The sequence below is a fragment of the Podarcis raffonei genome, chromosome 9 (assembly GCF_027172205.1).
Source record: "Podarcis raffonei isolate rPodRaf1 chromosome 9, rPodRaf1.pri, whole genome shotgun sequence".
NCBI lineage: Eukaryota > Metazoa > Chordata > Lepidosauria > Squamata > Lacertidae > Podarcis > Podarcis raffonei.
In genome coordinates, this window is record NC_070610.1 from 6,828,772 (window position 1) to 6,856,560 (window position 27,789).

At 48.8% G+C, this 27,789-nt stretch overlaps 2 protein-coding genes across 4 annotated transcripts in view; one reads left to right on the forward strand and one right to left on the reverse strand.

Annotated features, from left to right (window-relative positions):
• On the reverse strand, positions 1-21,291 carry PML (PML nuclear body scaffold). 3 transcript variants are annotated; one of them, XM_053403773.1, is made up of 9 exons: positions 20,912-21,291; positions 17,912-18,381; positions 14,446-14,823; positions 12,277-12,485; positions 8,942-8,997; positions 7,894-7,977; positions 6,590-6,881; positions 5,589-5,641; positions 1-303 (listed from the first exon to the last, which is right to left on the reverse strand). In XM_053403773.1, exons 1-9 carry the CDS (start codon positions 21,182-21,184, stop codon positions 301-303), a joined length of 1,818 nt encoding a protein of 605 aa, XP_053259748.1. In that variant the 5' UTR covers positions 21,185-21,291; the 3' UTR covers positions 1-300. The 3 variants fall into 3 exon arrangements, with proteins under 3 accessions (XP_053259748.1, XP_053259749.1, XP_053259750.1); XM_053403774.1 differs by having other exon boundaries at positions 20,879-21,025; XM_053403775.1 differs by lacking the exon at positions 20,912-21,291 and adding an exon at positions 18,575-18,650.
• The window catches only part of STOML1 (stomatin like 1), a 13,822-nt gene continuing 7,061 nt past the window's right edge, over positions 21,029-27,789 (forward strand). Inside the window, exons 1-5 of the mRNA XM_053403779.1 lie at positions 21,029-21,135; positions 22,499-22,730; positions 24,075-24,181; positions 25,595-25,744; positions 26,428-26,631. Of these exons, the coding sequence (XP_053259754.1) occupies positions 22,583-22,730; positions 24,075-24,181; positions 25,595-25,744; positions 26,428-26,631 (609 nt within the window). The 5' untranslated portion in view covers positions 21,029-21,135; positions 22,499-22,582. The remainder of the gene's footprint in view (positions 21,136-22,498; positions 22,731-24,074; positions 24,182-25,594; positions 25,745-26,427; positions 26,632-27,789) is intronic.

Consider the following 27,789-nt stretch of genomic DNA (forward strand, 5'->3'; position numbering starts at 1 on the left):
GATCTGGCTGTGATCAGCTGTTGCTGCTGGTGGATGCTAAGTACTCATAAAGTATTGCAGCAGCATCACCTAAAGGCACTTGTGCTGCCTAGGCAGGAATGAAGATGGGCAGACTCAGGGTCAAGACGTTCTCTGCAGAATCAGCCAGCGAAAGGAAGGAGGCAGCAAGAGAGATGTGGGCATCTTGGCAAGCGATGTCATGGCTGGGGTTTCGAGGTCAGCTTTGGAAAAGGCACCTCTGCCCTGCTGCTGTCAACACCCCCCCAGACCTCGGGCAGACATTCCAGCGGTGGTGGGCAATCACTGAAAGGAAACAGACCATAGTGAAAGTTTTTGTCCAGCAGACCAGGAGGAAACACAAGTGCAGTGGTGTAATGGCAGGTGCCAATCTGAACTTTTGGTTTTAATTTCTTTCTTTCATAAAATTTGTGCACGGCTTGATCGTGGGGGGAAACCTCGGAGCAGTTTACAAAAAGATAAAGTGAGACAATATGAAAATGCAGCAATACTTTAAAACATACAAAAAGATAAAAGACTAAAACAGGTTAAAATTCTGCCCAGTATTTCTAAGCACCTGGGTAGGTTTGGCTAGGCACGAATGTTTTTAGCAGGCATGGACAGGAATACTGTTGAAGGCACCTGGCTTGATATCCATAGGAGGGGAGTTCGAAACTTTTTCTATGGCTTGTTACTGTAGCTCATGGCATCAGTATGGAGGGCATAAACTTGATGTAAAATATATCCTTCAGTGAACGAAGGAGCAATCCTGGAAGAAATTCACAAAGACCCTCTTTCCTTGGACGTTTTTGAACAGAGGCTGGATGGCCAGGGATACTTTGGTTGTTATTCCTGAACTGCAGGAGGCTGGACTAGATTACTCTTGGGGTCCCTTCCAGCTCTACAATTCTGTGGTTCTATGATTTCCTAAGTCTTTATATGTAAAGGTCAGCATGGTAATAAAAAGGATGGTTCCTGCATTGATTATGGTAAGATAAAGTTAGACATGGATGCCAAAATCCAGCATCGCCTGAGCTCTGCGAGTGCGGCTTTCTCCCGATTGAAGTGCAGAGTGTATGAGGACCGGGACATTTGCAGAGAAACCCAAATGCTTGTTTACAAATCTATTTTACTACCAACCTTACTGTATGCTTGTGAAACATGGACCACTTACAAAAGCCATCTCCAACTTCTCGAAAGAGTCCAACAATGCTGTCTCTGAAAAATCTTACACATCACTTGGGAAGACAGGCGAACTAATATCACTGTACTGGATGAAGCAAAGATCACCAGCATCGAAGCAATGATTCTTCAACATCAACTTTGTTGGACTGGTCATGTTGTGCGGATGCCTGATTATCGTCTTCCAAAGCAACTACTCTATTCCGAACTTAAAAATGGAAAGCGTAATGCTGGAGGTCAACAAAAGAGGTTTAAAGACTGTCTCAAGGTAAATCTTAAAAAATGTAGTATAAACACCGACAACTGGGAAACACTGGCCTGCGAGCGCTCCAGTTGGAGAACAGCCTTTCCCAAAGGTGTCAAGGGCTTTGAAGACACTCAAACTCAGAACGCAAGGGAGAAATGTGCTAAGAGGAAGGCACGCTTGGCAAATCCACACCGTGATCCACTCCCGCCCAGGAACCAATGTCCCCACTGTGGAAGGATGTGTGGGTCCAGAATTGGCCTCCACAGTCATGTACGGACTCATTGTTAAAACCGTGTTTATCGAAGACAATCTTACTCGGTTACGAGGGATCGCCAAAGATCATGAGATAAAGTTAGAACTTGGGAAACAAAGAAAGATAACCTGTTATTCATTTCTTACTAGGAATATATTCTTTAACTAGCAACTAAATAAGGATGCAGGTGGCGCTGTGGGTTAAACCACAGAGCCTAGGACTTGCCAATCAGAAGGTCGGCGGTTCGAATCCCTATGACGGGGTGAGCTCCCGTTGCTCAGTCCCAGCTCCTGCCAACCTAGCAGTTCAAAAGCACGTCAAAGTGCAAGTAGATAAATAGGTACCACTCCGGCAGGAAGGTAAACGGTGTTTCCGTGCGCTGCTCTGGTTCACCAGAAGCAGCTTAGTCATGCTGGCCACATGACCCGGAAGCTGTACGCCGGCTCCCTCAGCCAATAAAGCGAGATGAGCGCCGCAACCCCAGAGTCGGCCATGACTGGACCTAATGGTCAGGGGTCCCTTTACCTTTTAAATAAGGATAACAATATAAGGAGCAAACAAGAATTTGTAAGAAATGGACAATGAAATGAAGGAATTGTCATGGAATTCTACTCTTATGATCCAAAGCAGAACCCAATGTATAGTTAGCAGAGTAAAAACTTAAAACACGTTGCAGGATCCCCAAACAATAGACCAGAGGCCATTGTATTTCATCCAGCAGAGCTTTACTGCTACTTGAGGCAAATGAGCATAATGCTCACAAATCCAATACATTCAGGATTGGCACTGTCTATAAGAAATCCAGTTGCAGCAGACTTAACTTAAATTTACAATAACTTACAGTAAGACTAAACCTTAACACTGAGCATACAGAACAGAACACCAGAAGGAAAGAGAGAAGAGAGAAAGCAAAACCCAGGCTCCTTCTGGCCTCTTATAGTCAGCCTGACCTTGACAGAAGGAGATAACAGAATCAGTTTAATCCAGCTGTACTCAGCTTCTCTGAAGGAATAACCCAAACACCACAAACCGTCTGCTTGTTTCTTTCATACAGAGAAGCTTCCAGAACCCTCTTGAATTAATTAGAGTAGGAAAGATGTCTACACACCAGGTCAATACTTTCTGTACCAGGAAAGCATACTGACAGGAATGTCTGTAGGTCTTACGGCCAAATCCTCAACCCGAAGACCCCCTCCCCTCTCCATAACCAAACATGGGCTCAAAACATGGGCTTCTTTTCCATCTCCTCTTAATCCCCCTGCTTTTCTACTTCCTAGGAGCCCCAGCTGCCAGTCTGGCCCAGTCTGCTGCCTTCCAGCTCCCTGGCAGCGTGGCCAATGGCTAGAGATGATGGACACTGGAGTCCGACCAGATCTGGAGGACAGGAGACTGGGAGAGACAGCATCATCATCCTAGCAGCACCAGCAAACTCACTCCCTGCATTGCAGGGGGGCTGGACTAGATGACCCTCAGGGTCTCTTCCACTAGTCTATCACCGCAAGACCTCAAGGACCGCATCTCCCCATGTGAAATGAACCCTGCAACCCTCTCCGGAGGCCCTTCCTTGGGTACCTCCTCCAACTCTTTAGGGGCCAGGCAAAAACATTCCTTTTCTCTCAGGCCTTTGGCTAACTAAACAATGTATGGCCTTTTAAACTAGGGTGGTGGTGTTGCTTTTGTTTGCTACTATGGCATATATTTTTATATTATAAACCACCCTGTGATCCTCAGATGAAGGGCAGTATAGAAATTTAATGAATGAGTGCCTGGAGGCGGTTGGAGGATGGATGGTGGCTAACAGATTGAGGTTGAATCCTGACAAGACAGAAGTACTGTTTTGGGGGGACAGGGGGCGGACGGGTGTGGGGGACTCCCTGGTCCTGAATGGGGAAACTGTGCCTCTGAAGGACCAGGTGTGCAGCCTGGGAGTCATTTTGGACTCACAGCTGTCCATGAAGGTGCAGGTCAATTCTGTGTCTAGGGCGGTTGTCTACCAGCTCCATCTGGTATGCAGGCTGACACTCTACCTGCCCATGGACTGTCTCGCCAGAGTGGTGCATGCTCTAGCTATCTCCTGCTTGGACTACTGCAATATGCTCTACATGGAGCTACCTTTGAAGGTGACCCGGAAACTGCAATTAATCCAGAATGCGGCATCTAGACTGGTGACTGGGAGCAGCCGCCAAGACCACATAACACTAGTCCTGAGAGATCTGCATTGGCTCCCAGTACGTTTCCAAGCACAATTCAAAGTGTTGGTGCTGACCCTGACCTTTAAAGCCTTAAACGGCCTTGGTCCAGTATACCTGAAGGAGCATCTCCACCCCCATCATTCTGCCCAGACACTGAGATCCAGCGCTGAGGGCCTTCTGGCGGTTCCCTCATTGCGAGAAGTAAAGTTACAGGGAACCAGACAGAGGGCCTTCTCGGTAGTGGCGCCCGCCCTGTGGAACACCCTCCCAGCAGATGTCAAGGAAATAAGCAGCTATCCTATTTTTAAAAGACACCTGAAGGCAGCCCTGTTTAGGGAAGTTTTTAATATTTAATGCTGTATTGTTTTTAACACTCGATAGGGAGCCGCCCAGAGTGGCTGGTGAAACTCAGCCAGATGGGCGGGTAATAAATGATGATGATGATGATGATGATGATGATGATGATGAATGAATGAATGATTCTATGACCTCGCAAGGTGGTGGGCTCTTCTTCCTTATGAGAGGTTTTTAAGGAGAGACTGGATGGCCATCTTTCAGGGATTCTTTCACTGGGATTCCTGCACTGCAGGGGGTTGGGCTAGATGTCCCTTGGGGTTCCCCTTCCAGCTCTAGAATTCTATGTCGTTCCCATCATTCTGTAGCCATCAACGGACCCTCAATGGTCAAAGGGTGTGGGAGAAATCAGCCGGCTTGAAGGAACCTCAAGGTTTGCAGGAATGGGGGGGTGCAATGCTGAGTGTCCAGGGAAGGAGGGGGGCCCAAAAACTGGCGAAGGACTGGAGTAGCCTGGGAGAGGGCACAGCTGCCTATCTAGAACCCTGCAGAGAAGACGTGTGCCCCTGGACGCCTTTGCTGCCGATCCCACTTGCCTCCTCTAACTCCTGTCACCCCAGGAGTCCTAACCTCTCTCGCCCTGACCTAGCCACTGTGATCCACGCGACGGTCACCTCCAGACTGGATTATTGTAACTCGCTCTACGTGGGGCTGCCCTTAAGACTGACCCAGAAACTCCAGCGGGTGCAGAATGCTGCAGCGAGACTCCTTACGGGGTCCTCGCTGCGAGATCACATTCATCCGGTGCTATATCAACTGCACTGGCTCCCGGTGGAGTACAGGATCAGGTTTAAGGTGCTGGTTTTAACCTTTAAAGCCCTATACGGCCTAGGACCCTCGTACCTACGGGACCGCCTCTCCTGGTATGCCCCACAGAGAAACTTACGGTCTTCAAATAAAAACATCTTGAAGGTCCCAGGCCACAGAGAAGTTAGGCTGGCCTCAACTAGAGCCAGGGCTTTTTCGGCTGTGGCTCCAATCTGGTGGAACACTCTGTCACAAGAGACTAGGGCCCTGCGGGACTTGACACCTTTCCACAGGGCCTGCAAGACAGAGCTGTTCCACCAGGCCTTTGGCCAGGGCACAGCCTGACTCCCTCCCTCGGCAATCTTCGCGGAGCTCTGGCCCAATGGTGGCCAGTGGCTTGAATTTAATTAATTTTATAATGAATGATTTTGGAGTGTTGTTTGTGTTGTACTTTTGTACTGTTTTATTGTTGTTAGCCGCCCTGAGCCCGGCTTCGGCTGGGGAGGGCGGGATATAAATAAAATTTATTATTATTATTATTATGGGACCTCTTGCAATGGGCAGGCTGGAGCTTTCCTTTCCACGGAGCCTGCTGAGTGGTCTCTGGCCTACTCACCATCATGTCGTCTTCGGTGTCCTCGGAGCTGCTGATCAGGATGCTGGCGACCTCTGCAAGCAGATGGAGGACAAACAATGTGTCACCCACACCTCAGAGGGCATAAACCGTGGAACTCCCTCCTAGCCAGCGGGGCTCTGCTCTGCCCCCCTCCCACTTGCTGGTGACGGCAGGAGCCAAGAGAGCTGCTCTTGTGCTCAGGGGTCCTGCTTGCTCCCTTCCCACAAGGAAAAAAGCACACCAAGAACTCAGGCCAATGTAAGTTTCAATAGCAGGAGTGGTCCCTACTCGCAAATCAATAGTCAATAGTAACAAAAACTAATCCATTCAAAAGTATGTATTCTGACAAGGATTACAAACTCAAATAGAGATTGCAAACTCTAACAGAGATTACAAACACAAACTCATAAAGGTATGTATAACACAATAATTCGTTACAGAATTAGGGATAAGAGTTTATGAGTAGAGACAAGTTCATGTTAGCCCATAGTCAGATTTGATGTGAAGGTCTTAGTTTCATTCATTGAGCAGAAGTTAGAAGTCAATTATGGATCAGAAACCAGGACAGGGCCCTCTTTTGATGTATACTCCTTCATCAGCTAATTTTTAAAGGGTCGTGTAAGTTTGAAGACTTTCGGATAAATGTATCCTGTTATTTTCTACATTTCTCGTCAAATATGACTATGGACTAGCATGAACTTATCTCTACTTATAAACTCTTAAGTTCTGTAACGAATTATTGTGTTATACATAGCTTTATGAGTTTTGAGTTTGTAATCTCTGTTAGAGTTTGTAATCCTTGTCAGAATACATACTTTTGAATGGATCAGTTTTTGTTAAAATTGACTATAGATTTGTGAGTAGGGACCACTCCCACCATTGAAACTTACATTGGCCTGAGTTCTTGGTGTGCTTTTTTCTTGGTATATTTAATAACAAGAACTCTCTTCTCACAAGGGGCATCTGGTGAGCAGAGGAGGCCGGGCAAGACGGGACATTACCCGATTCACAGATCTCGTGCACAGAATTCTCTAAGAGCTCCACCGGGTTGACCGCCCCACACTGCTCCCTCTCTGGGGTCGACTCGCGGGGGGAAGGGGACCACGAACTCAGCCCAACATCCTGGACATGCATCTCGGAGTTCTGCCCGTCGTCATGGTAGTGGACATGCATCTTGGAGCTCTGCCCGTCCTCATGGTAGTGGTCCTCCAGTTTCATCACCTTGGGAGAAGCCTGAATGGACTTTTCCGTCTGTCCCATCAGCCGTTTCACTGGGCAGCTGATCGAGGAGACCTAAAAAGCAAGAGTAACACAAATTTAAAAACGAGACCAGCTATTTTTATTCACAATAAATCTATAATAAATTATTATCAATAGTAAATCCATTGGAGAACCTCAGAAAATCTGCATTTGTGCAATGTAAGAAGTTGTGCGCTTGGGCGACTGCGGAAAAAACGGCAGACGAGCTGTGTGTTTCCAAAACACTTTTTATGACGCCTGGTGGGATTTTATTTCTTGAGCTTCAGATTTAAGATACTTGACTTAAAGATACCCTCCATAACATCGTCCACAGGGAAACATGGATGCCTCAATTGGTATTGGTGGGTAACCATTTTCTTTTATTATATAATGTTTGCTTGCTTTGTAAATGACATGAAGTAACACACAGGTGGCACTGTGGGTTAAGCCACAGAGCCTAGGGCTTGCCGATCAGAAGGTCGGTGGTTCGAATCCCCGTGACGGGGTGAGCTCCCGTTGCTTGGTCCGTGCTCCTGCCAACCTAGCAGTTCGGAAGCATGTCAAAGTGCAAGTAGATAAATAGGTACCGCTCCAGTGGGAAGGTAAACGGCGTTTCTGTGCGCTGCTCTGGTTCGCCAGAAGCGGCTTAGTCATGCTGGCCACATGACCCGGAAGCTGTACGCCGGCTCCCTCGGCCAATAAATCGAGATGAGCGCCGCAACCCCAGAGTCGGCCACGACTGGACCTAATGGTCAGGGGTACCTTTACCTTTAACACCCTGATACCACACTTTTGGGCTGTTAGTAATGGCAACGAGGGAAATCATTCTTAATAATAATATTAATTCACAACTCAAGGATCCTTTAGCTGTGATTCCTGCATTGCAGAGGGGTGGGCTAAATGTCTCTTGGGGGTCCCCTTCCAGCTCTACAACTTTATGATCTTCCCTTGGCTGAAAGTACAGAGCCCATCAGCTCAGAAGGAGCTGCCCCAGCCTGTCAGGGAAGAGAGAGAAGAATTAAAAGAACAGAAGACACAAAACTGTTATGAGCAGCTGAGAACTTACAAATCCATGAGGTGTCTTTCTGAGACTGAGGGTGTACGTGGGCGCCTGGGTCCTTGGCTGGCTTTTCTCATTATGAAGACCTTTCTGTACGCAAAAGTGACAAAGGCAGAATTTTTAAACCGCTGTAACACTTAGGGGGCGACTGACAGTGAACCTTGGAGACCAAGGAAACAGGCTGATCCTGTGCTTCAAAAAACCTAACAAGCACATCGTTCTCCCAGGCAAACTGTGACCTCACATACCAACTAACCTTACATTCTTCTGTTTAATTTTCAAGAGATGTGTCCTTAAAGTGTTCATACCAGAACAAAGGAAATTTGCAGCAATATGAAACTGCTAAATTACAATACATCAAGAGGTTCAGTCCTATTGCTTGTGCACTGAACTCAGGGAATGATTTTTATTTTTATCCTGCCACATGTTACCAGTGCCAGGATATCTGTGTTCTCAACAGCAACTGTTTCATGAATGGCCACTGCTCATTTCCACTGTCTTGGTACTTTCTGGTGACTGGGGGCGACCGCCGAGACCATATAACACCGGTCTTGAAAGACCTACATTGGCTCCCAGTATGTTTCCAAGCACAATTCAAAGTGTTGGTGTTGACCTTTAAAGCCCTAAACGGCCTCGGTCCAGTGTACCTGAAGGAGCGTCTCCACACCCATCGTTCTGCCCGGACGCTGAGGTCCAGCGGCAAGGGCCTTTTGGTGGTTCCCTCATTGCGAGAAGCAAAGCTACAGGGAACCAGGCAGAGGGCCTTCTCAGTAGTGGCGCCTGCCCTGTGGAATGCCCTCCCACCAGATGTCAAAGAGATAAACAACTACCTGACATTCAGAAGACATCTTAAGGCAGCCCTGTTCAGGGAAGTTTTTAATTTATGACATATTAGTGTATTTTTGGTCTTTGTGGAAGCCGCCCAGAGTGGCTGGGGAAACCCAGCCAGATGGGCAGGGTACAAATAATAAATTATTATTATTATTCTACATTTTGCTCCTCTCTCAGCTCCGTTTCCTCTACGTCCACCTCCACATTTCCTATCACAGCTTACCGAACTGACCACTGGGGCAACTGGCCGAGAAACAGAAGGCAGGCAGCCGACAGCATCTGCAAGAAAGGAAAGAGGGCAGAGTGTTCCAACGTGTCTGGATGAGGCCCCTGCCCAAGAGGTTTCTGGAGGGCTCAATGCATTCTATTTCCCCATATTATACCACCTTTTTCTCCATGGAGGTCATGACTCTCCCCTGCTTCTCATTTATTCCCAACAACTCTGTGAGGCAGGATAGCCTGAGAGCGAGTGACTGGCCCCAGGTCACATGCAGTGAGCCTCATGGCTGAGTGGAGATTCGAACCCTGGTCTCTCCCAGGTCCTAGTCTCTCTCTTAAGCTCAGTCAGGTATGAACTCAGCTGTTCAGCACCAGAGTCTAAGCAGAGCTCATAAAAGTGTGGTCTAAAATGGTGCACCAAAAACTCCTCTCCTGCGGACTCCACCCACATCAGCTTCTCACGATGGACTTTATTAAAGCAAAAAGGCTAATTGGACAGTGTCTGAAGGACTCAGAGCAACAGAACAATCTGGCCATTATAAAGAAACTCTGTCCCTTGTATGCCTTCCCCTCCCCCCTTCTCAGTTTGAATCCCTGGCACCATATTTGTATAAATTAACTATCCCAAAATACAGACATGCCTTCACACTGGCCAGATGGAATGTGATGCCCTCTTCCGTACTTGAGGGCAGATACCAAAAGATTCCAACTGAGAAACGACTCTGCCCCTGTGGAGATGGCAATCTGGAAACAGTGGCTCATGTTCTCCTGTCCTGTCCCCTTTATAAAGATCTGAGGCATGAGATCATCACCCCACTCTTCCGTACCATCCCAGGCCGCCCATCTGCGGCCACATTGTTCTTTCTTTTATCAGATCAAAATGATCAGACAACAGCAAAGGTTGCTATCTGAAGGCAGCCCTGTTTAGGGAAGCTTTTAATGTTTGATGTATTGTAGTATTTTAATATTTTTTTGGAAGCCGCCCAGAGTGGCTGGGGAAGCCCAGCCAGATGGGCGGGGTATAAATAATAAATTATTATAAATTATTATTATTGCTAGGTTTATCGAGGGTGCAGTGAGATTAAGGGCCACTATCTGAACGATAATCTTGGTCATCTGATTGTCCTTTTTACCCACTGTTGACTTTTTAATTGTATATATTGCTTGTTTTATGTTGCTATGGCTGTTGGCTAATGCGAATTAAGTTTATCTACCGTATTTTTCGCTCTATAAGATGCACCAGACCACAAGACACACCTAGGTTTTGGAGGAGGAAAACAAGAAAAAAAATATTCTGAATCTCAGAAGCCAGAACAGCAAGAGGGATCGCTGTGCAGTGAAAGCAGCAATCCCTCTTGCTGTTCTGGCTTCTGGGATAGCTGCACAGCCTGCATTCGCTCCATAAGACACACACACATTTCACCTTACTTTTTAGGAGGGAAAAAGTGAGTCTTATACAGTGGTGCCTCGCAAGACGAAATTAATTCGTTCCGCAAGTTTTTTCTTCTTGCGAGTTTTTCATCTTGCGAAGCACGGTTTCCCATAGGAATGCATTGAAAATCAATTAATGCGTTCCTATGGAGACCGCTTGCCAGGCTGGCGGTGCGGAGAAGGGCTTTTCTCCCCACCGCAAGCCTTCAGGACAGGTACGGGAACAGAGGGGAAGGCGCGCAGCGCTTCTCCTCTGTTCCCGGGGCTTGTGGTGGGAGGAGGGTTTTTCCTCCCCACCGCCAACATTCAGAACAGCATTCTGAATGTTGGCGGTGGGAAGGAAAACCCTCCTCCCACCGCAAGTCTTCAGGACAGCCATCCGAAGGCTGGCGTGGGGAGAAGGTCTCTCCGCCCCACCGCCAGCCTTCGGAGCAGCCTTCCGAAGGCTGGCGGCGGGAGGGGGTCTCTCCGCCCCACCGCCAGCCTTCGGAGCAGCCTTCCGAAGGCTGGCGGCGGGAGGAGGTCTCTCCGCCCCACCGCCAGCCTTCGGAGCAGCCTTCCGAAGGCTGGCGGCGGGAGGGGGTCTCTCCGCCCCACCGCCAGCCTTCGGAGCAGCCTTCCGAAGGCTGGCGGCGGGAGGAGGTCTCTCCGCCCCACCGCCAGCCTTCGGAGCAGCCTTCCGAAGGCTGGCGGCGGGAGGAGGTCTCTCCGCCCCACCGCCAGCCTTCGGAGGAGGTCCGAGGACAGTGGGGAAGACGTGCTGCGCTTCCCCGCAGTCCCGGAGATTTCCCTATGGGCTTTCGTCTTGCGAAGGAAGCCCATAGGGAAATTCGTTTTGTGAAGCGCCTCCAAAACGGAAAACCCTTTCGTCTAGCGGGTTTTCCGTCTTGCGAGGCGTTCGTCTTGCGGGGCACCACTGTAGAGCAAAAAATACGTATCTATCTATCTTTGCACAGAGCTCAAGTCAGCAAAGGAGGACCACAGGTCCAGGGTGGAGAACTTGTAATCTTCCAGCAGCGGCTGGAGTCCAGCTCTCACCATCCTTGACCACTAGCCTTAAGGACCATAGGAGAGCCTGCTGGATCAGGCCAGTGGCCCACCTAATCCAGCATCCTGGTTGCACAGCAGCCAATAGGACGTCTCCAGGAAGGCTGCAAGCAGTATTCAGGTACAAGAGCCCTCTCCCCCCCCCCCCGCCCCGCTTGTGTGTCTGCAGCTACTTGCATGCAGAAGAATGGCGACTCTGTCGGTAGGGGCAGAACAGAGCCCCTATTGCTAGCAGCCATTGATAGTTTTATCCCCTTCTGGTGCATTCAGTGCTAGTCCTACTCATAGTAGACCCATTGACGTTAATTGACAAGACTAACAAAGGTTCATGCTTTTGAATTATGGTGCTGGAGGAGACTCTTGAGAGTCCCACGGACTGCAAGAAGATCAAACTTATCCATTCTGAAGGAAATCAGCCCTGAATCCTCACTGGAAGGACAGATCCTGAAGCTGAGGCTCCAATACTTTGGCCACCTCATGAGAAGACTCCCTGGAGAAGACCCTGATGTTGGGAAAGATGGAGGGCACAAGGAGAAGGGGACGACAGAGGGTGAGATGGTTGGACAGTGTTCTCGAAGCTACCAGCATGAGTTTGACCAAACTGCGGGAGGCAGTGGAAGATAGAAGTTTCTGGCGTGCTCTGGTCCATGGGGTCACGAAGAGTCGGACATGACTAAACAACAACAACCAAGGTTCAATGGCCAATGTGCCCTGCGATTCACATTCATTCTCACAACCAGCGGGACTGGGTGACAGAGAATTACAGCAACCGAAGCCCAAAGCTTTTTCCGGCCAAAGAAGCCAGCAGGGCCCCCTGGCAAGGGAGGGGCGAAGAGAGCAGGATTGCAGGAAGTGCCTCACCTTCGCAGCCTCTCACCCTGTTAAACAGGGCCTGGAGCTCGCCTCTGACCTCCGAGATGTTATCCGCCTGGACCCGGAAACCCACGGCCAGCACCTTCTCCCTGCGGAGATCGTCTAGGGACTCCTTGATGAAGGGGGCCATGTCCAACACCTCCTGGTCCGAAGCAAAGAGGTTTATCTTCTCCACCAGACGCTCGCCGGACTCCAACCTGCCGTGGTTAGAATCATTTAACAATAATTTATTATTTCTATCCTGCCCACCTGGCTGGGTTTCTCACTGAATCCTTATCGCTTTATGGAACTGTCTTGGTTGCTCGGATCAATTTGTTGCTGGCCATTGCTTCAGTTAAATGCTATTGTGTTTTAACATTCGTATCGATGGCACTGTTTTGCTGTTTCTTAAATTATTATTACTTATTTTATAACATTAAAAACCTCTTGATTGGTAAACAAAAAACACCCCCCAACGCGGTTTACAGAGAAAACAATAAAATAAAATCAAAACTTTAAAATGCTTTAAAACACACAAAAAGTTAAAATACTGAAACAGATTAAAATTACCTCAACTTTTTTAAGCATCTAGGTAGGCTGGTTTAAACAAGAATGTTTTCAGCAGGCCCCGAAAGGAATACAGTGAAGACGCCTGCTTATCTCACTAGGCAGGGAGTTCCAAAGTGTACATGACGTCACACTAAATGACCGAGTCCTTACAAAGGCGGAATGGAGATTATGGGGCATCTGTGGCACGATGGCGTGGACGTACGTCAGGTAAGCAGATTTTGTGGGCCGACTGGTCTCAAGTTGTTAAGGGCTTTATATACTGTATCATATGTGGTGGGATTGTAGCAAAATTTTTAAAAAATTGGTAAATGATATAAGATGAGTTGAAGAAAATGTTCCATTTAATATTTGTGAAAAAGCCTGTAGCCTTCTTGTTAGGGATTGTGGGAAAAGACCTGCCAAATAAACTAAAAAACATTTTCATGTATGTGACAACGGCGGCAAGGGTCTTAATAACACAAGGAAATCCCGACTAAAGAGCTAGGGCAAGAAAAACTGATGGACTGTGCGGAATTGGCAAAATTGACACACAAACATGTGTGACAAGGATAACTGTGACTTTAAAGATGAATGGGAACCTTTTACGAAGTATTTGAAAAAAACAACAAAATGAACTGGACTCCTTGGCAGGTTTTGAACAAACATTCACAAACTCTTTATAGGTAATATATAGATAGATAGATAAATTGAGGGTCTTTACAATTTTACAACATGCAGATATTAATTATGTGTCGAGAAACCAGAGAGAGGAGCTGAGGGAAGTCTCAGGGGGGTGGGGTATTTTCTTTTTTCTCTTTTAGGAGGGAGGGGGGGAAATAATGTGGATGATGTATTTCTGTTAAAATTGTTATGTTGGAATTCTTAATAAAAACATATAATAAAAAAGGGCTTTATATACTGAGAGTATGAAATAGATTCTCCAATGGACAGATATCGCTCTTATGTGATTGTAATTGTGGGGCACCGGAATCGTTGCATCACATAATTTTTGATTGTGCATTTCACTCATCGGCCAGGAGCAAGTTTCTTGCTCAGTATCTAAAGGGAATTGCCGATGATACGAATGAAGCCAAACTGAGATATCTATTAAATGATGACGACCCCCTAAGATCACTCATGGTTGCCAGATTCTTGACCAGGGTTCTATCCCTAAAGAAGAGAAACGGACTCCTGTGCGGCTCGGATAATCCCTTTAAACTATGATCTATGTTTTAGGATGTAATTAGGTGATATCACCATTGATGTCTTCTACTAATTTATGAGTAGAGGGCGATGTTTATGTTACAAACTTATTGTAATGTATGATGTTGGTCTTTTGTTTTGCTTTGGTTCTTGTCTGTTTTTTGTAAGTTTTGGCGGTTTTAAATTTGGAGGTTTAAGTACATTATGTTGGTATGGGAAACTGTCGTGTGATGGGCCAATGGCCGTAATAAAGTTCAATACAATATACTGAGAGTATCGCCTTGAAATTGGCCTAGTAGAAAAATGGCAGCTCCAAGGACCTGGGCATGGGCATTTTTGCACATATGCAGAACCCTTGGACCCAAAACCCCACGTAAGAGGCAAACGGGCTGCGCAAACATTAAACCAAATAAAAACGAAGCAAACCTCTTGACGATGCGCTCGGCGCACTGCAGCTTCCTCTGCACGTCCTCGCGCTCCTGGTGGAGCTGGCTGTCCACCTTCGCCAGGAGCTCCTCCCCCTTATTCTGGATCCACTGGACCATCTCCTCCACCTTCTCCTGGATCTCCTCTCGGGTCTCCTTGCGCACCTTCTCCAGCTGCTGCAGCCGTTCGTGGACGGAGCTGTACGTCTTCTCGTAGCTCCTCCTCTTCTCGCCAAGCTCCGCCTTTATCCTGCCCAGCTCCTCCTTCCTGCCTTCGATTTCCGCGCGGATGTCGCAGTACAGCTTGGCGTTGTAGTGCTCGCCGTCGAGCAGAGCGCAGGAGCAGCAGAGGGGCTTGCGGCACCCGCGGCAGTAGATGCTGTCGACGTAAATGCAATGTTCAAGGAATGAATGAATGAATGGCCGCAGCAAGAAAAAGAGACTGGACTACTACTTCCAAGGGGGGGGGGGTTGCTACTCTTAATGTTGGAAATTTAAGCGTTTAAAATAGTCCTTCCGAGGCTTTAGCTTAAGCCTATTTGCTCCCGACTATTTACAAAGGAGGAAGGCGGACTTCCTGTTTTGAACCTTCCCCCGTTCGTAGCCAAATTCAACTTTTAAAAACTCCAATTCTTCGCTTTACTCACGGGTAGTTACTTTTAGATCCAATTGTCCACAAGAAAAAGTCAGCGCTCTCTGGCAACGGCTGTGCGGCTTCACTCCGTGAAAGTAGCAGTCGATTCAAAGCACCGCGCCGCTCACCCCACTTCGCTCTGGATCCCTGAAAACGGGTTTCCCCGCGAGTAGGGGAGGCGCTCTTGGTGCCCGCCGAATCCCACGTTCCCAGGCTTCCTCCGCCTGCGATTTTTGAAGGGTCTCCGCCTTCGCCGCGGCGGCAAGACCCGATTCCCACGGAGCGGATTCCTCTCGTTCAGAGGAACTCCGCCATTAGCCGATGGCGCTAACCCGGAAGTCTAGGAGACCCAAGTTTAAATCCCCCCTCAGCTACGAAGCCCCCCCGGGTGGCCTTGGTCCTGTCACCACCTCTCATGCTCACTTCCCTCACCGTGCAGGATTCCTTGGAGAACAGGTACAGTGGTACCTCGGGTTAAGAACTTAATTCATTCCGGAGGTCCGTTCTTAACCTGAAACTGTTCTTAACCTGAGGTACCAGTTTAGCTAATGGGGCCTCCTGCTGCTGCCACGCCGCTGGAGCACGATTTCTGTTCTCATCCTGAAGCGGAGTCTGTAACCTGAAGCGTATGTAACCCGAGGTACCACTGTATAATAATAGATAGATGATAGATAAGTGTCAGGGAACTGCCATCGGAGCCAGAGGCGGAGGCAAGGCTCCCAAGCGATGCTGGAGAGGGGCCCAGCAGGGAGAGAGGCAGCTCATCAGCTGGGGAAGGAAATGAGCGTAGCACCAGGGATAAAGGGGGGCAGATGGGAGAATCGGCGAGGGTGCTCCAGGACTCCTCGCCGGAGACCAGCGGGGAGAGCACGGGTCCTCCGCTACCCACACCCACCCTGCGCAGAAGACTTCCGCGCAGAGAGAGTAGGAGGAGACTTGGAGTCAAACAGCTTTTATGCTGGCAAAGGTTTAAGAAACGCCCACTGACGGATTCTGCTAGCGACTGAAACAGCCACGAAGTGAAGGGCTGTCCAGACAGAAAAGGCTTAACCAGGCACACTAGCCAGGAGTGGTGGCAACTTACGCACGAGCAACCCCCTATAATCATTACAGATAGATAGATAGATAGATAGATAGATAGATAAGCAACACCAGGCTTTGTGCTATCAGTTTCTCTCTGGAAGGGGAAGGAGGGAGAACACTGGGAAGAAAGGAAAATGAAAACAGAAGCGGAAGGAAGTGGAAAGTTATGGAGGGACAGATCAACCTGTTTCTCCCCAATACAGTGGTACCTCGGGTTACATACGCTTCAGGTTACAGACTCTGCTAACCCAGAAATAGTACCTCGGGTTAAGAACTTTGCTTCAGGATGAGAACAGAAATCGTGCTCCGGCGGCATGGCAGCAGCAGGAGGCCCCATTAGCTAAAGTGGTGCTTCAGGTTAAGAACAGTTTCAGGTTAAGAACAGACCTCCAGAACGAATTAAGTACTTAACCCGAGGTACCACTGTATCAATTTTCCATGTACTTGGAGCACAGGTCTATTCCATCCAATTTTTTCCAGATTTAAAAACAACATGCTTGAAAAAAATTGCATTTAAACTGTAAGCATTAGAGTGCATTTAAATGAAAGTACTAATTAAACTGTAAGTATAAACTGTAAGCACTGCATTTAAACTGTAAACATCAATTTACTGTTGGTAATAACAACGATCATAATATTGTGCCTTTCCCCCACAAGTAGGATTCAAGGTGGCTCACGAAACTTAGAACAAGCATGGAAGAAAAGCAGATAGGTAATGTTTAAAAGTGATTAAACTCTTGAAAAATGAAAACTGTATAAAAAACAAAGCTATTAAAATACAGATAATAAAAACAGCACAGAGCTATTAAAAGCCCTTTCCTTAAAAAGCAGTCCATTCCCAAAGGCCTGTTGGAATAAGAAAGGTATCCAGCTGCCAGCAGAAGGCCCACAATGAAGGCACCAGTCTGGCTTCTCCAGGGAGGGTGTTCCAAAGTTGCCTGGAAGAAGCCACCACCGAGAAGGCCCTCTTCCCCTGTCCCCCACCCAGGCCTCGCCTGCTGATCATGGGGTCCCAGGTGGCTGGCAATGCAAAATGAAGTTGCATGTGTGCCGTATGAGTGGGCACAGCCCAGATGAGGGCCTGTATCCCCTCTCCCCCTTCACAGGCAGTGGCCTGGTAGTTTTCTGCAAACTATGCATCTCCCCATGATCACTGCAGATGGTGACAGCAGCCACAAAATTAAAAGACGCCTGCTTCTTGGGAGAAAAGCAATGACAAACCTAGACAGCATCTTAAAAAGCAGAGACATCACCTTGCAAACAAAGGTCCATATAGTTAAAGCTATGGTTTTCCCAGTAGTGATGTATGGAAGTGAGAGCTGGACCATAAAGAAGGCTGATCGCCGAAGAATTGATGCTTTTGAATTATGGTGCTGGAGGAGACTCTTGAGAGTCCCATGGACTGCAAGAAGATCAAACCTATCCATTCTGAAGGAAATCAGCCCTGAATCCTCACTGGAAGGACAGATCCTGAAGCTGAGGCTCCAATACTTTGGCCACCTCATGAGAAGACTCCCTGGAGAAGACCCTGATGTTGGGAAAGATGGAGGGCACAAGGAGAAGGGGACGACAGAGGGTGAGATGGTTGGACAGTGTTCTTGAAGCTACCAGCATGTGTTTGACCAAACTGCAGGAGGCAGTGGAAGACAGGAGTGCTTGGCATGCTCTGGTCCATGGGGTCACGAAGAGGCGGACATGACTAAAAGACTAAACAACAACAAATGCATCTCCCTGCCCACAGTAACATTACCTTATAACCTGGGTGTGCTCCGAACACAAAAGGTTGCTGGACTTCTTTGCCCCCTCCAGGAAGCTCTGGGCAGTATCCTTCTTCAGATCGGCCAGTTTCTGGGTCTCGTGGCTCTTCTGCTTCAAGTACCACTGGTGAGACTTGTAGCATTTCAGGCAGAGGAACTCAGAGCACTCAGAGCACCAGAACTCAGCCGCATCTTTGCAGTTATCGCACACCAAATCCCTGTCACCGGCGATCTTCCGGTAGGTGTTCAGCTTGGCCTGGAGGCTTGAAAAGAGCACGTTATCTTGGAAGGGGACCCCACTGGTGCGCGCGAAGGAAAACCGGCAGACGGGACACTGGCCCACGGGCTTGTTCTCATCCAGGCACTCCATGCAGACGGTGTGAAGGCAGGCCAGGAGCTTGGGGTTCGGGGCCTCTCTCTGGCACCTCCCGCACAGCAGGAACTCAAATTCTTCCTCCATCGCCTGCAAAAAATAAATAAATTGAAAAATGATTAGAGGATGAAGGAGGAGGAGGAGGAGGAGGAGGAGTTTGGATTTGATATCCCGCTTTATCACTACCCAAAGGAGTTTCCAAGCGGCTAACAGTCTCCTTTTTCCTTCCTCCCCCACAACAAACACTCTGTGAGGTGAGTGGGTGTGACTAGCCCAAGGTTACCCATCAGCTGCATGTGGAGGAGCAGAGATGAGAACCCAGTGCCCCAGATTACGAGACTACTGCTGCAGTGATATTGGGAAATCTTAGCAGGTTAAAACTCTGGCTCATGCAGAAAAAGAGCATTATGGGAGAGCCAAAAGCTGTAGAATGCTGGGAATGCGTATCTTGGTTTAATTACAGACTTTCTGTCTTTAAAAGTGTGAACTGGGTTATCTCCTTCATCTGCAGGAAGAGAGCTCCTAATTGATTAGTAGTTTTGACAACTGCTTGTTTCTGACTTAGATTCAGTGTGAAAAGGTTTATCAGGCTAAATTTACAACTCAAAGAATCTGGTCTGTCTCTGGGAATGGGGCTGAGAGACTTCAATAAGTGTGACTAGCCCAAGGTCACAAAGAAAATCTGTCAACATGGACTAGTGCCTTATCTCGGCTGCACCAACAGGGTGGCTCACAGGCAAGTAAGAGGCGATGTGATGGGAATTTATAAAACAATGCACAACGACAGAAATATTTTTCTCCCTCTGGCATAAGACTGGATCTTGTGGACAAAGCTCAATGTTGGAAGATTCTGGGCAGATCAAAGAAAGTCCTTCTTCAGGCAACGCAGTTAAACTATGGAACTATGGATGGCTTTTAAGAAAACAGAAAGCAATGGCAGAGTTGCCAATCGGTGTGCAAAGGCTTGACGGAACAGAGCTGCCAGATACTGGAGCTTTGATTTTGGAAAAACAAAAAGCAAACCAGGAGTGGAGGCGCGGATGAAAAAGGATAAGACTCTGTGTGCAGTCTGAATGGAACCTGGAAAAGAGGGATATTAATACAGCTGCATTTCTAATGAACTGGAAGAGAAGGAGGAGGAGGAAACGAAAGAACTGACAAACAAGATTGATGGACTGATATAGGAATACAAACCAGGAAGCTGTGGCCCTCCAGATCTTGTCGGCCTCCATTTCCCTTGCACCCCAGACATCATGGCTGGTGCTCAGGGAATGGTGGGCATGCACAGCGTAGTCCAAGAACACTGGGAGGGCCACAGGACCCCCCAGCCCCAGGAACCTAGGAAGCTGCCCTATACATTACACTCAGGGCTGTCCTGTGGGGCAGACGTCTGGGCAGGGGGGGGCTCAACTGTGGGAAAGGGTATTTGCATACCACAATTCAGAGTAAGTGAAGTCAGGCACCCTGTCACACACGTGTATGACAATTCCTAAGAGCAGGGGAAGAGGCTGCTGGATGAGGCCAGTGTTCCTGTTCTCTTAGCGTCTGAACAGTTACCTGTGGGAACCTGCAAGCAGGAGATAAGCCAAAGGCTTCACTAGGGCGGCACTCCGACCCCCTGGTCATTTTGGCGGCCCTTTTCGGAACCTTTTGGACATGGGTAGGCAAACTAAGGCCCGGGGGCTGGATCTGGCCCAATCGCCTTCTAAATCCAGCCTGCAGACGGTCTGGGAACCAGCATGTTTTTACATGAGTAGAATTAGCACTTTTATTTAAAATGCATCTCTGGGTTATTTGTGGGGCATAGGAATTCGTTCATTTCTCCTCCCCAAAATATAGTCCGGCCCCCCCCCACAAGGTCTGAGGGACAGTGGACCGGCCCCCTGCTGAAAAAGTTTGCTGACCCCTGCTTTTGGAGGATTCCCTGGTTCCTGACCTTTGTCCACACTGGCAGGGGCTAATGGGAACTGTAGTCCAACAGCACCTGGGTGCCCAAAGGTCTCCTTTCCCCCCTGATCTATAGGAGGCGTCACCCAGCTGCACATTAAGACGCTGTTGCGTCCAGAAAAAGCAGATAAAGTGTGTGTGCATGGGAGGGGCTGGCACAGCGGGCAAGATCCACCCCCCGCCCCCCCATCTCCGGGCACAGAGCCACCCCCCCCCCCGCCAGGCGCTTTCGCATTATAGGAGGGTGTTGAGTTACGCAGGCCCCGCAGATTCAGCCAAGCCAAGCCCCCCCCCCGATTCTTCGGGGGAAGGGAATCTAGAGGGTCGGAGAGATCAGGACATCACGGGTAGTTGGACTAGATGACCCTCAGGGTCCCTCCCGCCTCTACGATTCTAGGGTTCAAATCCTCCCCCCCCCCCCGCCGCCATGAAGCTGCCTGGGTGATCTTGGGAGCCAGTCCCTCCTTCTCTGTCCAACCGACCTCACACGGTTGTTGTGGAGGTGAAATGGGGGCGGGGGGGACCATGCACGCCCCCTTGCGCTCCCCGGAGAGTCAAGACGTGGCGTATCGACGCAATGCATAAATAAAAGTTAATGCATGAATAAAAGTTAATGCATGAATAAAACACAGCCACGCACGCAATTCAAAGGAACTCAGCTGAAAGGCGCGACCTGCAGCGGTGTCCGGATCGCGAAGCAGCAACCGCGACTGGGGATGGCGGCGGCGGCGGCTGCGAGGCGTCTGGGTTCACTTTCGCTTTGTCCCTGCGAGGAGGCGGCGGAGGAAGCAGCGCGGGGCTGCCGGGAAAGGAGGGCCCTCCGGGAGGGAGGAGCAGCGCTGGCCCGGCCCGCCTGCAATGGCATTCGGATCCCGGGGATTCTTCGCGCCGCTTCAGGTGCTTCCTCGGGGCCAAGCTCCAGGCCTCTCGGGTCCCGTGCATGCATTTACCCGGGAGTAGCAAATAGGAAAAGGCCGCGCTGCGTCCGGCAGGACTTGCATAGCATCCCAGGGAGCGGCTGTTGCAACGACAAGCCCGTGCAGCGCAGAGTCCTGCGGCTTTGTGTACATGCGGTGGCTTTAAAGCATATTTTTTTTCATCGCGAAGGATTCTGGCTACTGTGGCTGTTGGGGATGGGAAGTCAGGGAAGGGTAAACTGCAGAGGAGCCCGGAATCAGAAAGTGGGTGCCTCAGGTTTGCTTTAGAAACGCTGCACTGTAGCTTTAGGGTGAACCCCTGAGCATGTTTGGAACCCAGGCCAGGCTACTGATACACAGTGATCTCTTGCTGTGATTCCCGGACTGCAAGGCGTTGGACTAGATGACCCCCTGAGATCCCTTCTCATCCTGCAGCACTTTGACTCTGCTGCCTTTCATAGCTTGTCAGCAGAAGCTTGCAAGGAGACACTGAGATTTCAAAAGTTGGCATCGGGCTTTATGTGCTTCCCACAGGCTCTTAATACAGGGGTAGGCAAACTAAGACCCGGGGGCCGGATGCAGCCCAATCACCTTCTTAATTGGAATTAGCGTGTTTTTACATGAGTCGAATGTGTCTTTTTATTTAAAATGCATCTCTGGGTTATTTGTGGGGCATAGGAATTCATTCATTTCCCCCCAAAAAATATAGTCCGGCCCCCCACAAGGTCTGAAGGACGGTGGACCAGCCCCAGGGCTGAAAAAGTTTGCTGACCCCTTAATGCATCAAAGTCCTCCTGATGGCAGAGGGAGTAAGTCTTGTAGCTCCCTGGAATTAAACACTCACACGCCAGCCACCAGGCTCCTTATTTAGCACCAAGTGGGCTGTGAAACCAGCTCATCATTTATCAAGGTGGCAAAGAGGCCCTTGCATCTGAATGGAAAAGGACCTTCTGAGCCACAAGAAAAAGAGGGAGATTTCAATTGAGGTTCAAAATGCATTCATAGTGCCAGTGTGAGATTTCTTGAACAGGGCTGCAACTGCTGATTGCTCAAGGGCAACAAGTGCTTGGAAGGGGATGAAGATTTGAGATTTCTTGACATGGCTACAACTCAGGCTTTAACGCTCATGTTGGAGCTTTTTCCTGTGGATAAGTGGCCAGTCATTCCCTTCATTTCTAATGTTCAGGCTGTGGGAGCACCGATGTTTGCAGCAGTACTCAAAGCATTTAGGAAAACATAAAACAGGGCATTTCATACAAACAAAAGAGGCGTCAAAACAAGGAGGTATGTTCCAAGCAGAAACTGCATGCAGACATCTTTCTGCTGATGCTTTGTCTTTGCAGAGTTAAAGGATGCAGGGCTCTTTATAGTGCACATAAAGGGGGGAAACCAAGAGAGCTGCCGGTAACTTGGGAGCTAACCAGAACATGTTCAGCCGGTCAGGATACCAAGCTTTGCCATTAGGAGACACTGACCAGTACCAGCAGTCGGGCAACTGGCCAGATGAACCTCGGAAGGCTTTCTTTCCACCTGGGCGCACATGGAACACACTGAAGCTGATGCAGGAGGCAACAGGTAAGTGGCTGGGTTTGAAGACAGGAGAAAAGTCCAACTGGGTCAGATCAAAGGTCTGCATCATCCCTGTCCCAGATAAGCTAATCAGATGCACTGGGGAAGCCTAGAGCCCTCCTTTACTCTTTATTCTGACAAGTAAAAAGGATCCAGGGGTCTTAGGAGGCCACAAGCTTAACATGAGCCAACAGTGTGATGCAGCAACAAAAAAAGCGGATGCTATTCTCAGCTGCATCAACAGAAGTATGGTGTTCAGATCAAGGGACGTAATAGTACCCAAATCCAAATTCAAATTCAAAATCCTTTATTAGGCATATCACACCTCACATTAACAAACAAACATCATATACAGACTGTATAAAATACGGGCTCAGCGAACACAATTTACGTAATAGTACCCCTCTCTTCCACCTTCGTAAGACCACAGCAGGAATATTGTGTCCAATTCTGGGCACCACAATTGAAGGAGGGTGTTGATAGGCTGGAACATGTTCAGAGGAGGGTGACTAAGATGATCAAGGGTCAAGAAGCCAAGCCTTATGAGGAATGGTTGAAGGAACGGTATGTTTAGCTTGAAAAAGAGGAGACTGGGAGAAGGGAAGCCATCTTCAAATATCTAGAGGGCTGTCATATGGAAGTTAGTTTGATCCCACTTTGGAGGGTAGGATTCGAACCATTGGCTTCAAGTTACAAGAAAAGAAACTCCAACTAAATACCAGTAAGAGCTGGTCAACAGTGGAATGGTCTCCCTAGGGAGGTTGTGGACTCTCTTTCCTGGTGGTTTTTGGGTGGCCACCTGTCATGGATGCTTCAGCTGAGATTTCTGCGTTGAAGGGGGTTGGACTAAATGACCCTGGGGTCCCTTCCAACTCTATGATTATGTGGTGTGGATTGGAGATACTATACTGTTGTCTGTGCTCTGGTGGTGTTCTGTTTTGTTTTTGTTTAGACTATTTGTTTGTGTTTTTATCCTGTATCTTGTGAACAGCCCTGCGATCTTTGGATGAAGGGAGGTATATAAATTCAATGCATCCCTACAGTAGGCTGACCAGATAGAGACCCTGCCCTGCCCTTCAGAGGTCCTGCCTTTGGGCTGTTCATGGAGGCATCTGCCTGGACCCTGTGGGAACAGGATGGGCCATTGGCCGGTTCCAGGATGCGGCCTTCTTGTGGTCTTCTACCCACACCACACATTGACAGCACATAGCTTCATGGGAACAGCAGTTTGTAAAGTTTGTGCTGGGAAATGGTACTGTGTGAGGGGTAAACTATAGTTCCCAGGATTTTTTGGGGGGGTGTGCTCTGTGAATGTGCATTAATTAGTTTGTTTCTCTTTGTTTTCCTCAGACCCCCCTCAAGAGTGTCTGTCATGGGTTTGCCATAGGGTGGTCACCACTTTTGTGTTCCTGGTCACAATCCTCCTCTTCCCCATCTCGGCCTGGTTTGTTCTGAAGGTAGGAAGCAGAGATGGGGAGACCTGACGCCTGTTTGCTTTGGGTGGGTGGGAGGGAGCTTCCAACCAATCAGTTTCAGCTCCCTTGCAAATCCCTCTTCTCCAAGATTAGCCCTAATGCAGGTCCCGCATTTCACTGACATTGCTAGTGGCCATCGAGAGCCCTCTCCTCCATTTGTCTAAGGCAGAAATGTGGCATGTAAGAATCGGGTGCAGTCAAACATAACATGGCTAGAGTAGACATGAAGGTTGTCTCAGTCCTCTAGCCGGAACTTCCAGCTTTCCAGGACTGAGACGAAACTTCCTATGTGTAACTTGAGATGGACGTAGCCTCTCCTGAAGTAGAAAGCACAGGTTGGCAACCATCTTGTCTTCTCTTGTCTCTATCGATGCCATCTTAACAACAGCACTAAGGTGGTACCTCGGGATGCGAACGGGATCCGTTCCGGAGCCCCGTTCGCATCCTGAATAGAACGTAAGATGCGACGGCGCGTCTGCGCGGGCCGTGTTTTGCTGCTTCCGCGCATGCGCATGACGTCATTTTGAGCGTCTGCGCATGTGCGAGTCGCGAAACCCGAAAGCACTCAACCTGAAGCACATTCAACCCGAGGTATGACTGTACTGAAATGCACCCTTGGCTCCAGGCCAAGAGAAGAGAAGGGGGGCTTTCTCCCATAAGGAGATAGTCACCACATTTAAACTATGTTCTAACCTTTTAAGTCTGCCTTCCGGGAACCTTTGTGTGAACAAATGATTACTTGTGAGTAAACATTTTATACTTTACAGAAGACTGCGTAGCGTCTTATTTTAGGAGGGATTAAACGGGGGAAATACCTGGAAATATTTACAGAGACTCTTAACGAGTCTGAGCAAGTGATCTGCTGTGCATGTGTTTAAAAGGGAATGTTAATTCTGCTGATTTTGTTGAACTTGTACAGACAAGTTGGGATAGGATATCTTAGACAATATATCCTCCCCCGCGTCATCCCCACAAGAAACACCTGAAATATTTTTCAAGCAGAGGTTTGACTTTACTAGATCACAGGGAGCTGCCTTAAACCAGGCCAGACTATTTATCTGTTGGGCCCAGTACAGTGGTACCTCGGGTTACAGACGCTTCAGGTTACAGACTCCGCTAACCCAGAAATAGTACCTCAGGTTAAGAACTTTGCTTCAGGATGAGAACAGAAATCGTGCAGCGGCGGCGGGAGGCCCCATTAGCTAAAGTGGTGCTTCAGGTTCAGAACAGTTTCAGGTTAAGTACAGACCTCCGGAACGAATTAAGCACTTAACCCGAGGTACCACTGTATTGTCTACTCTGACGGCTAGCAGTTCCGCAGGGTGGGAATGCAAAGAGCCTTCCTTTCGTTTATATTTGCACCTCTCAGTGCTTCTCTTTCCATTTCCTTTCCAGATAGTGCCTACTTATGAGCGAATGATCATGTTCCGTCTGGGGCGGATCCGAGCCCCCCAAGGGCCAGGGGCGGTTTTGGTGCTGCCCTTTATTGATCACTGGCAGCTGGTGGACCTCCGGACACGGGCCTTCAGCATCCCGCCATGCAAGGCATGTTGCTGCTGCCTCAAAAGAAGCTTCTCCAAAGAGCGAGGCTGCCCTGGACGCCCAAGGGAGCTGGTCGGGGTGAAAGCTCAGAGCAGTGCAGGAGAAAGGACTGGGCAAAGGTGGAAAATGAAACTGCCTCTCTCCATGCAGCCCATCAGTGCTGGGGTGGGGAACCTGTTGCCCATCAGATGTGAGACTACAACTCCCATCGTCCCTGACTCTTGGCCATGCTGGTTGGGTCTGATGGGAGCTCTAGGATGAATGATGCTATAGGGCAGTGTGGTCCCCGGAGTAGGCAGTAGGGTCCCAGGGGGAAGCAGGTAAGGAGGTGAAAATGATTACCAGGCTTTGAACAGCTGGATCAAGTTTATCAGTTTTGTTGAATTAATTGCGCTACATTGTTTAAATTGGATTTTAAACAAATGTGCAACTTATACATACTGTTTTGAATTTTATTACGTTATTATCTTCCTTAGTGGGTTGTGCAAACCGCTGCTCTGAATAATGTTTTTCTAGAGTGGGGAAAGGGCACCAGGAATGAGTTTTTGGAAGCAAGGAGACAGCAGCCCCCCAAAACTGCTGCTGTAAGCGGTTTATTTATTTCCATTGCGCTTGAAGGAATTGCTCAGGGAAAGCTTCCCTGCAAGGATCACAAAGTTCACTGCGACTGCCTCTGGCCTTTACAGCTGACGTCTCGTGATGGAGCGTGGGTCTCTGTGGGGGCTGATGTCCAGTTCCGTGTCTGGGATCCGCTGCTGTCAGTCATGATGGTGAAAGATCTCAACCTTGCCACGCGGATGACGGCCCAGAATGCCATGACCAAGATTGTGCTTAAGAAGTACCTGAGGGAGATTCAAACAGAGAAGCTCCGGATCGCAGACCAGCTCCTGGTAATAATATCTGCTACTCTCACACTCTCTCTCTCTCACTCACACACAGAGAGAGAGAGAGAGAGAGAGAGAGAGGTGATGCTGGGACTCTGCTTAAAAAAGAGTGTGTGTGTTGGTGTTTCCTGCTGGCTTGACTGGTGCCCGCCTCTCGCTCCTTAACAACATGGGCTGGGCTGTGGGGAGAGAGGGAGGGGAATGCTGGGGGTGGCAGTGAGCAGAAAGAATATCTGCAGGGGCAGCAGGTCATGTGAGGGGGGAAATATGTGGGGCAGAACACACACAAGAGACATGGCTCCTTCCGCCATGGTGAGAAATCCCATCACCGCTCCCTTTGCCCTGGGTGGAACTGTTCGCCCTCCTCCCAAAAGCAGGAGGCGGACCTCTCTTCCTGCTTGGGGAGGAGCACTCTGCACATGCTCAGAGGCACTCTGATAAATTCTGATTTTTAAAAATACCGTATTTTTCGCTCTATAAGACACACTTTTCCCCTCCTAAAAAGTATGGGGAAATGTGTGTGCGTCTTATGGAGCGAATGCAGGCTTCGCGCGGCTACCCTAGAAGCCAGAACAGCAAGAGGGATCGCTGCGATAGCCGTGCAAAGCCTCTTCAGGGCATAGGGAGCCTTTCTCCCACTGCCCTGAAGAGGCTTCACGTTCCTTTCGCTGAAGCCAGAACAGCAAGAGGGATCGCTGCGCAGCAATCCCTCTTGCTGTTCTGGCTTCTGGGATTCAGAATATTTTTTTTCTTGTTTTCCTCCTCCCAAAACTAGGTGCGTCTTATGGTCTGGTGTGTCTTACAGAGTGAAAAATATGGTATATATCCTTGCTTTCCGGGGCTCCCAGAGGCTGCTGCCCCAGCCGCAAATAGGGTGCAATTGGTATTATACGTAGCCCCTCTGGCTACGGTAACCCCACTCCAAGATGACACCTTCCTTCCCTCTCTCCCTCCCTCCCACGTGCCCTCCTGCCCATTCATTCCCTTACCAACTGCGTGAGGGAGCAGATTTTGTGCCCCCTCGCCTGCTGAGTGTGGCGTTTGCCCTCCTATGTGTGTGACATCATACTGGGTTCATAGGGAAAGGGTTAACTAATTGTAAAATGACTAACCAATGGGAACCCAGGGGGCAGATGTATAAGGTTTAAGCACAGAGGTTTTTTA

What these genes read in the sequence shown, in the direction of transcription:
- PML (XM_053403773.1), bottom strand. Translation starts at nt 21,184, where the DNA reads ATGCATGCACGGGACCCGAGAGGCCTGGAGCTTGGCCCCGAGGAAGCA. An exon ending in GAGCACACCCAGGTTATAAG is followed by an intron (nt 14,824 to 17,911) that starts GTAATGTTACTG and finishes TTACGTCGACAG; the next exon opens with CATCTACTGCCGCGGGTGCC. An exon ending in GCACGAGATCTGTGAATCGG is followed by an intron (nt 5,642 to 6,589) that starts GTAATGTCCCGT and finishes ATCTGCTTGCAG; the next exon opens with AGGTCGCCAGCATCCTGATC.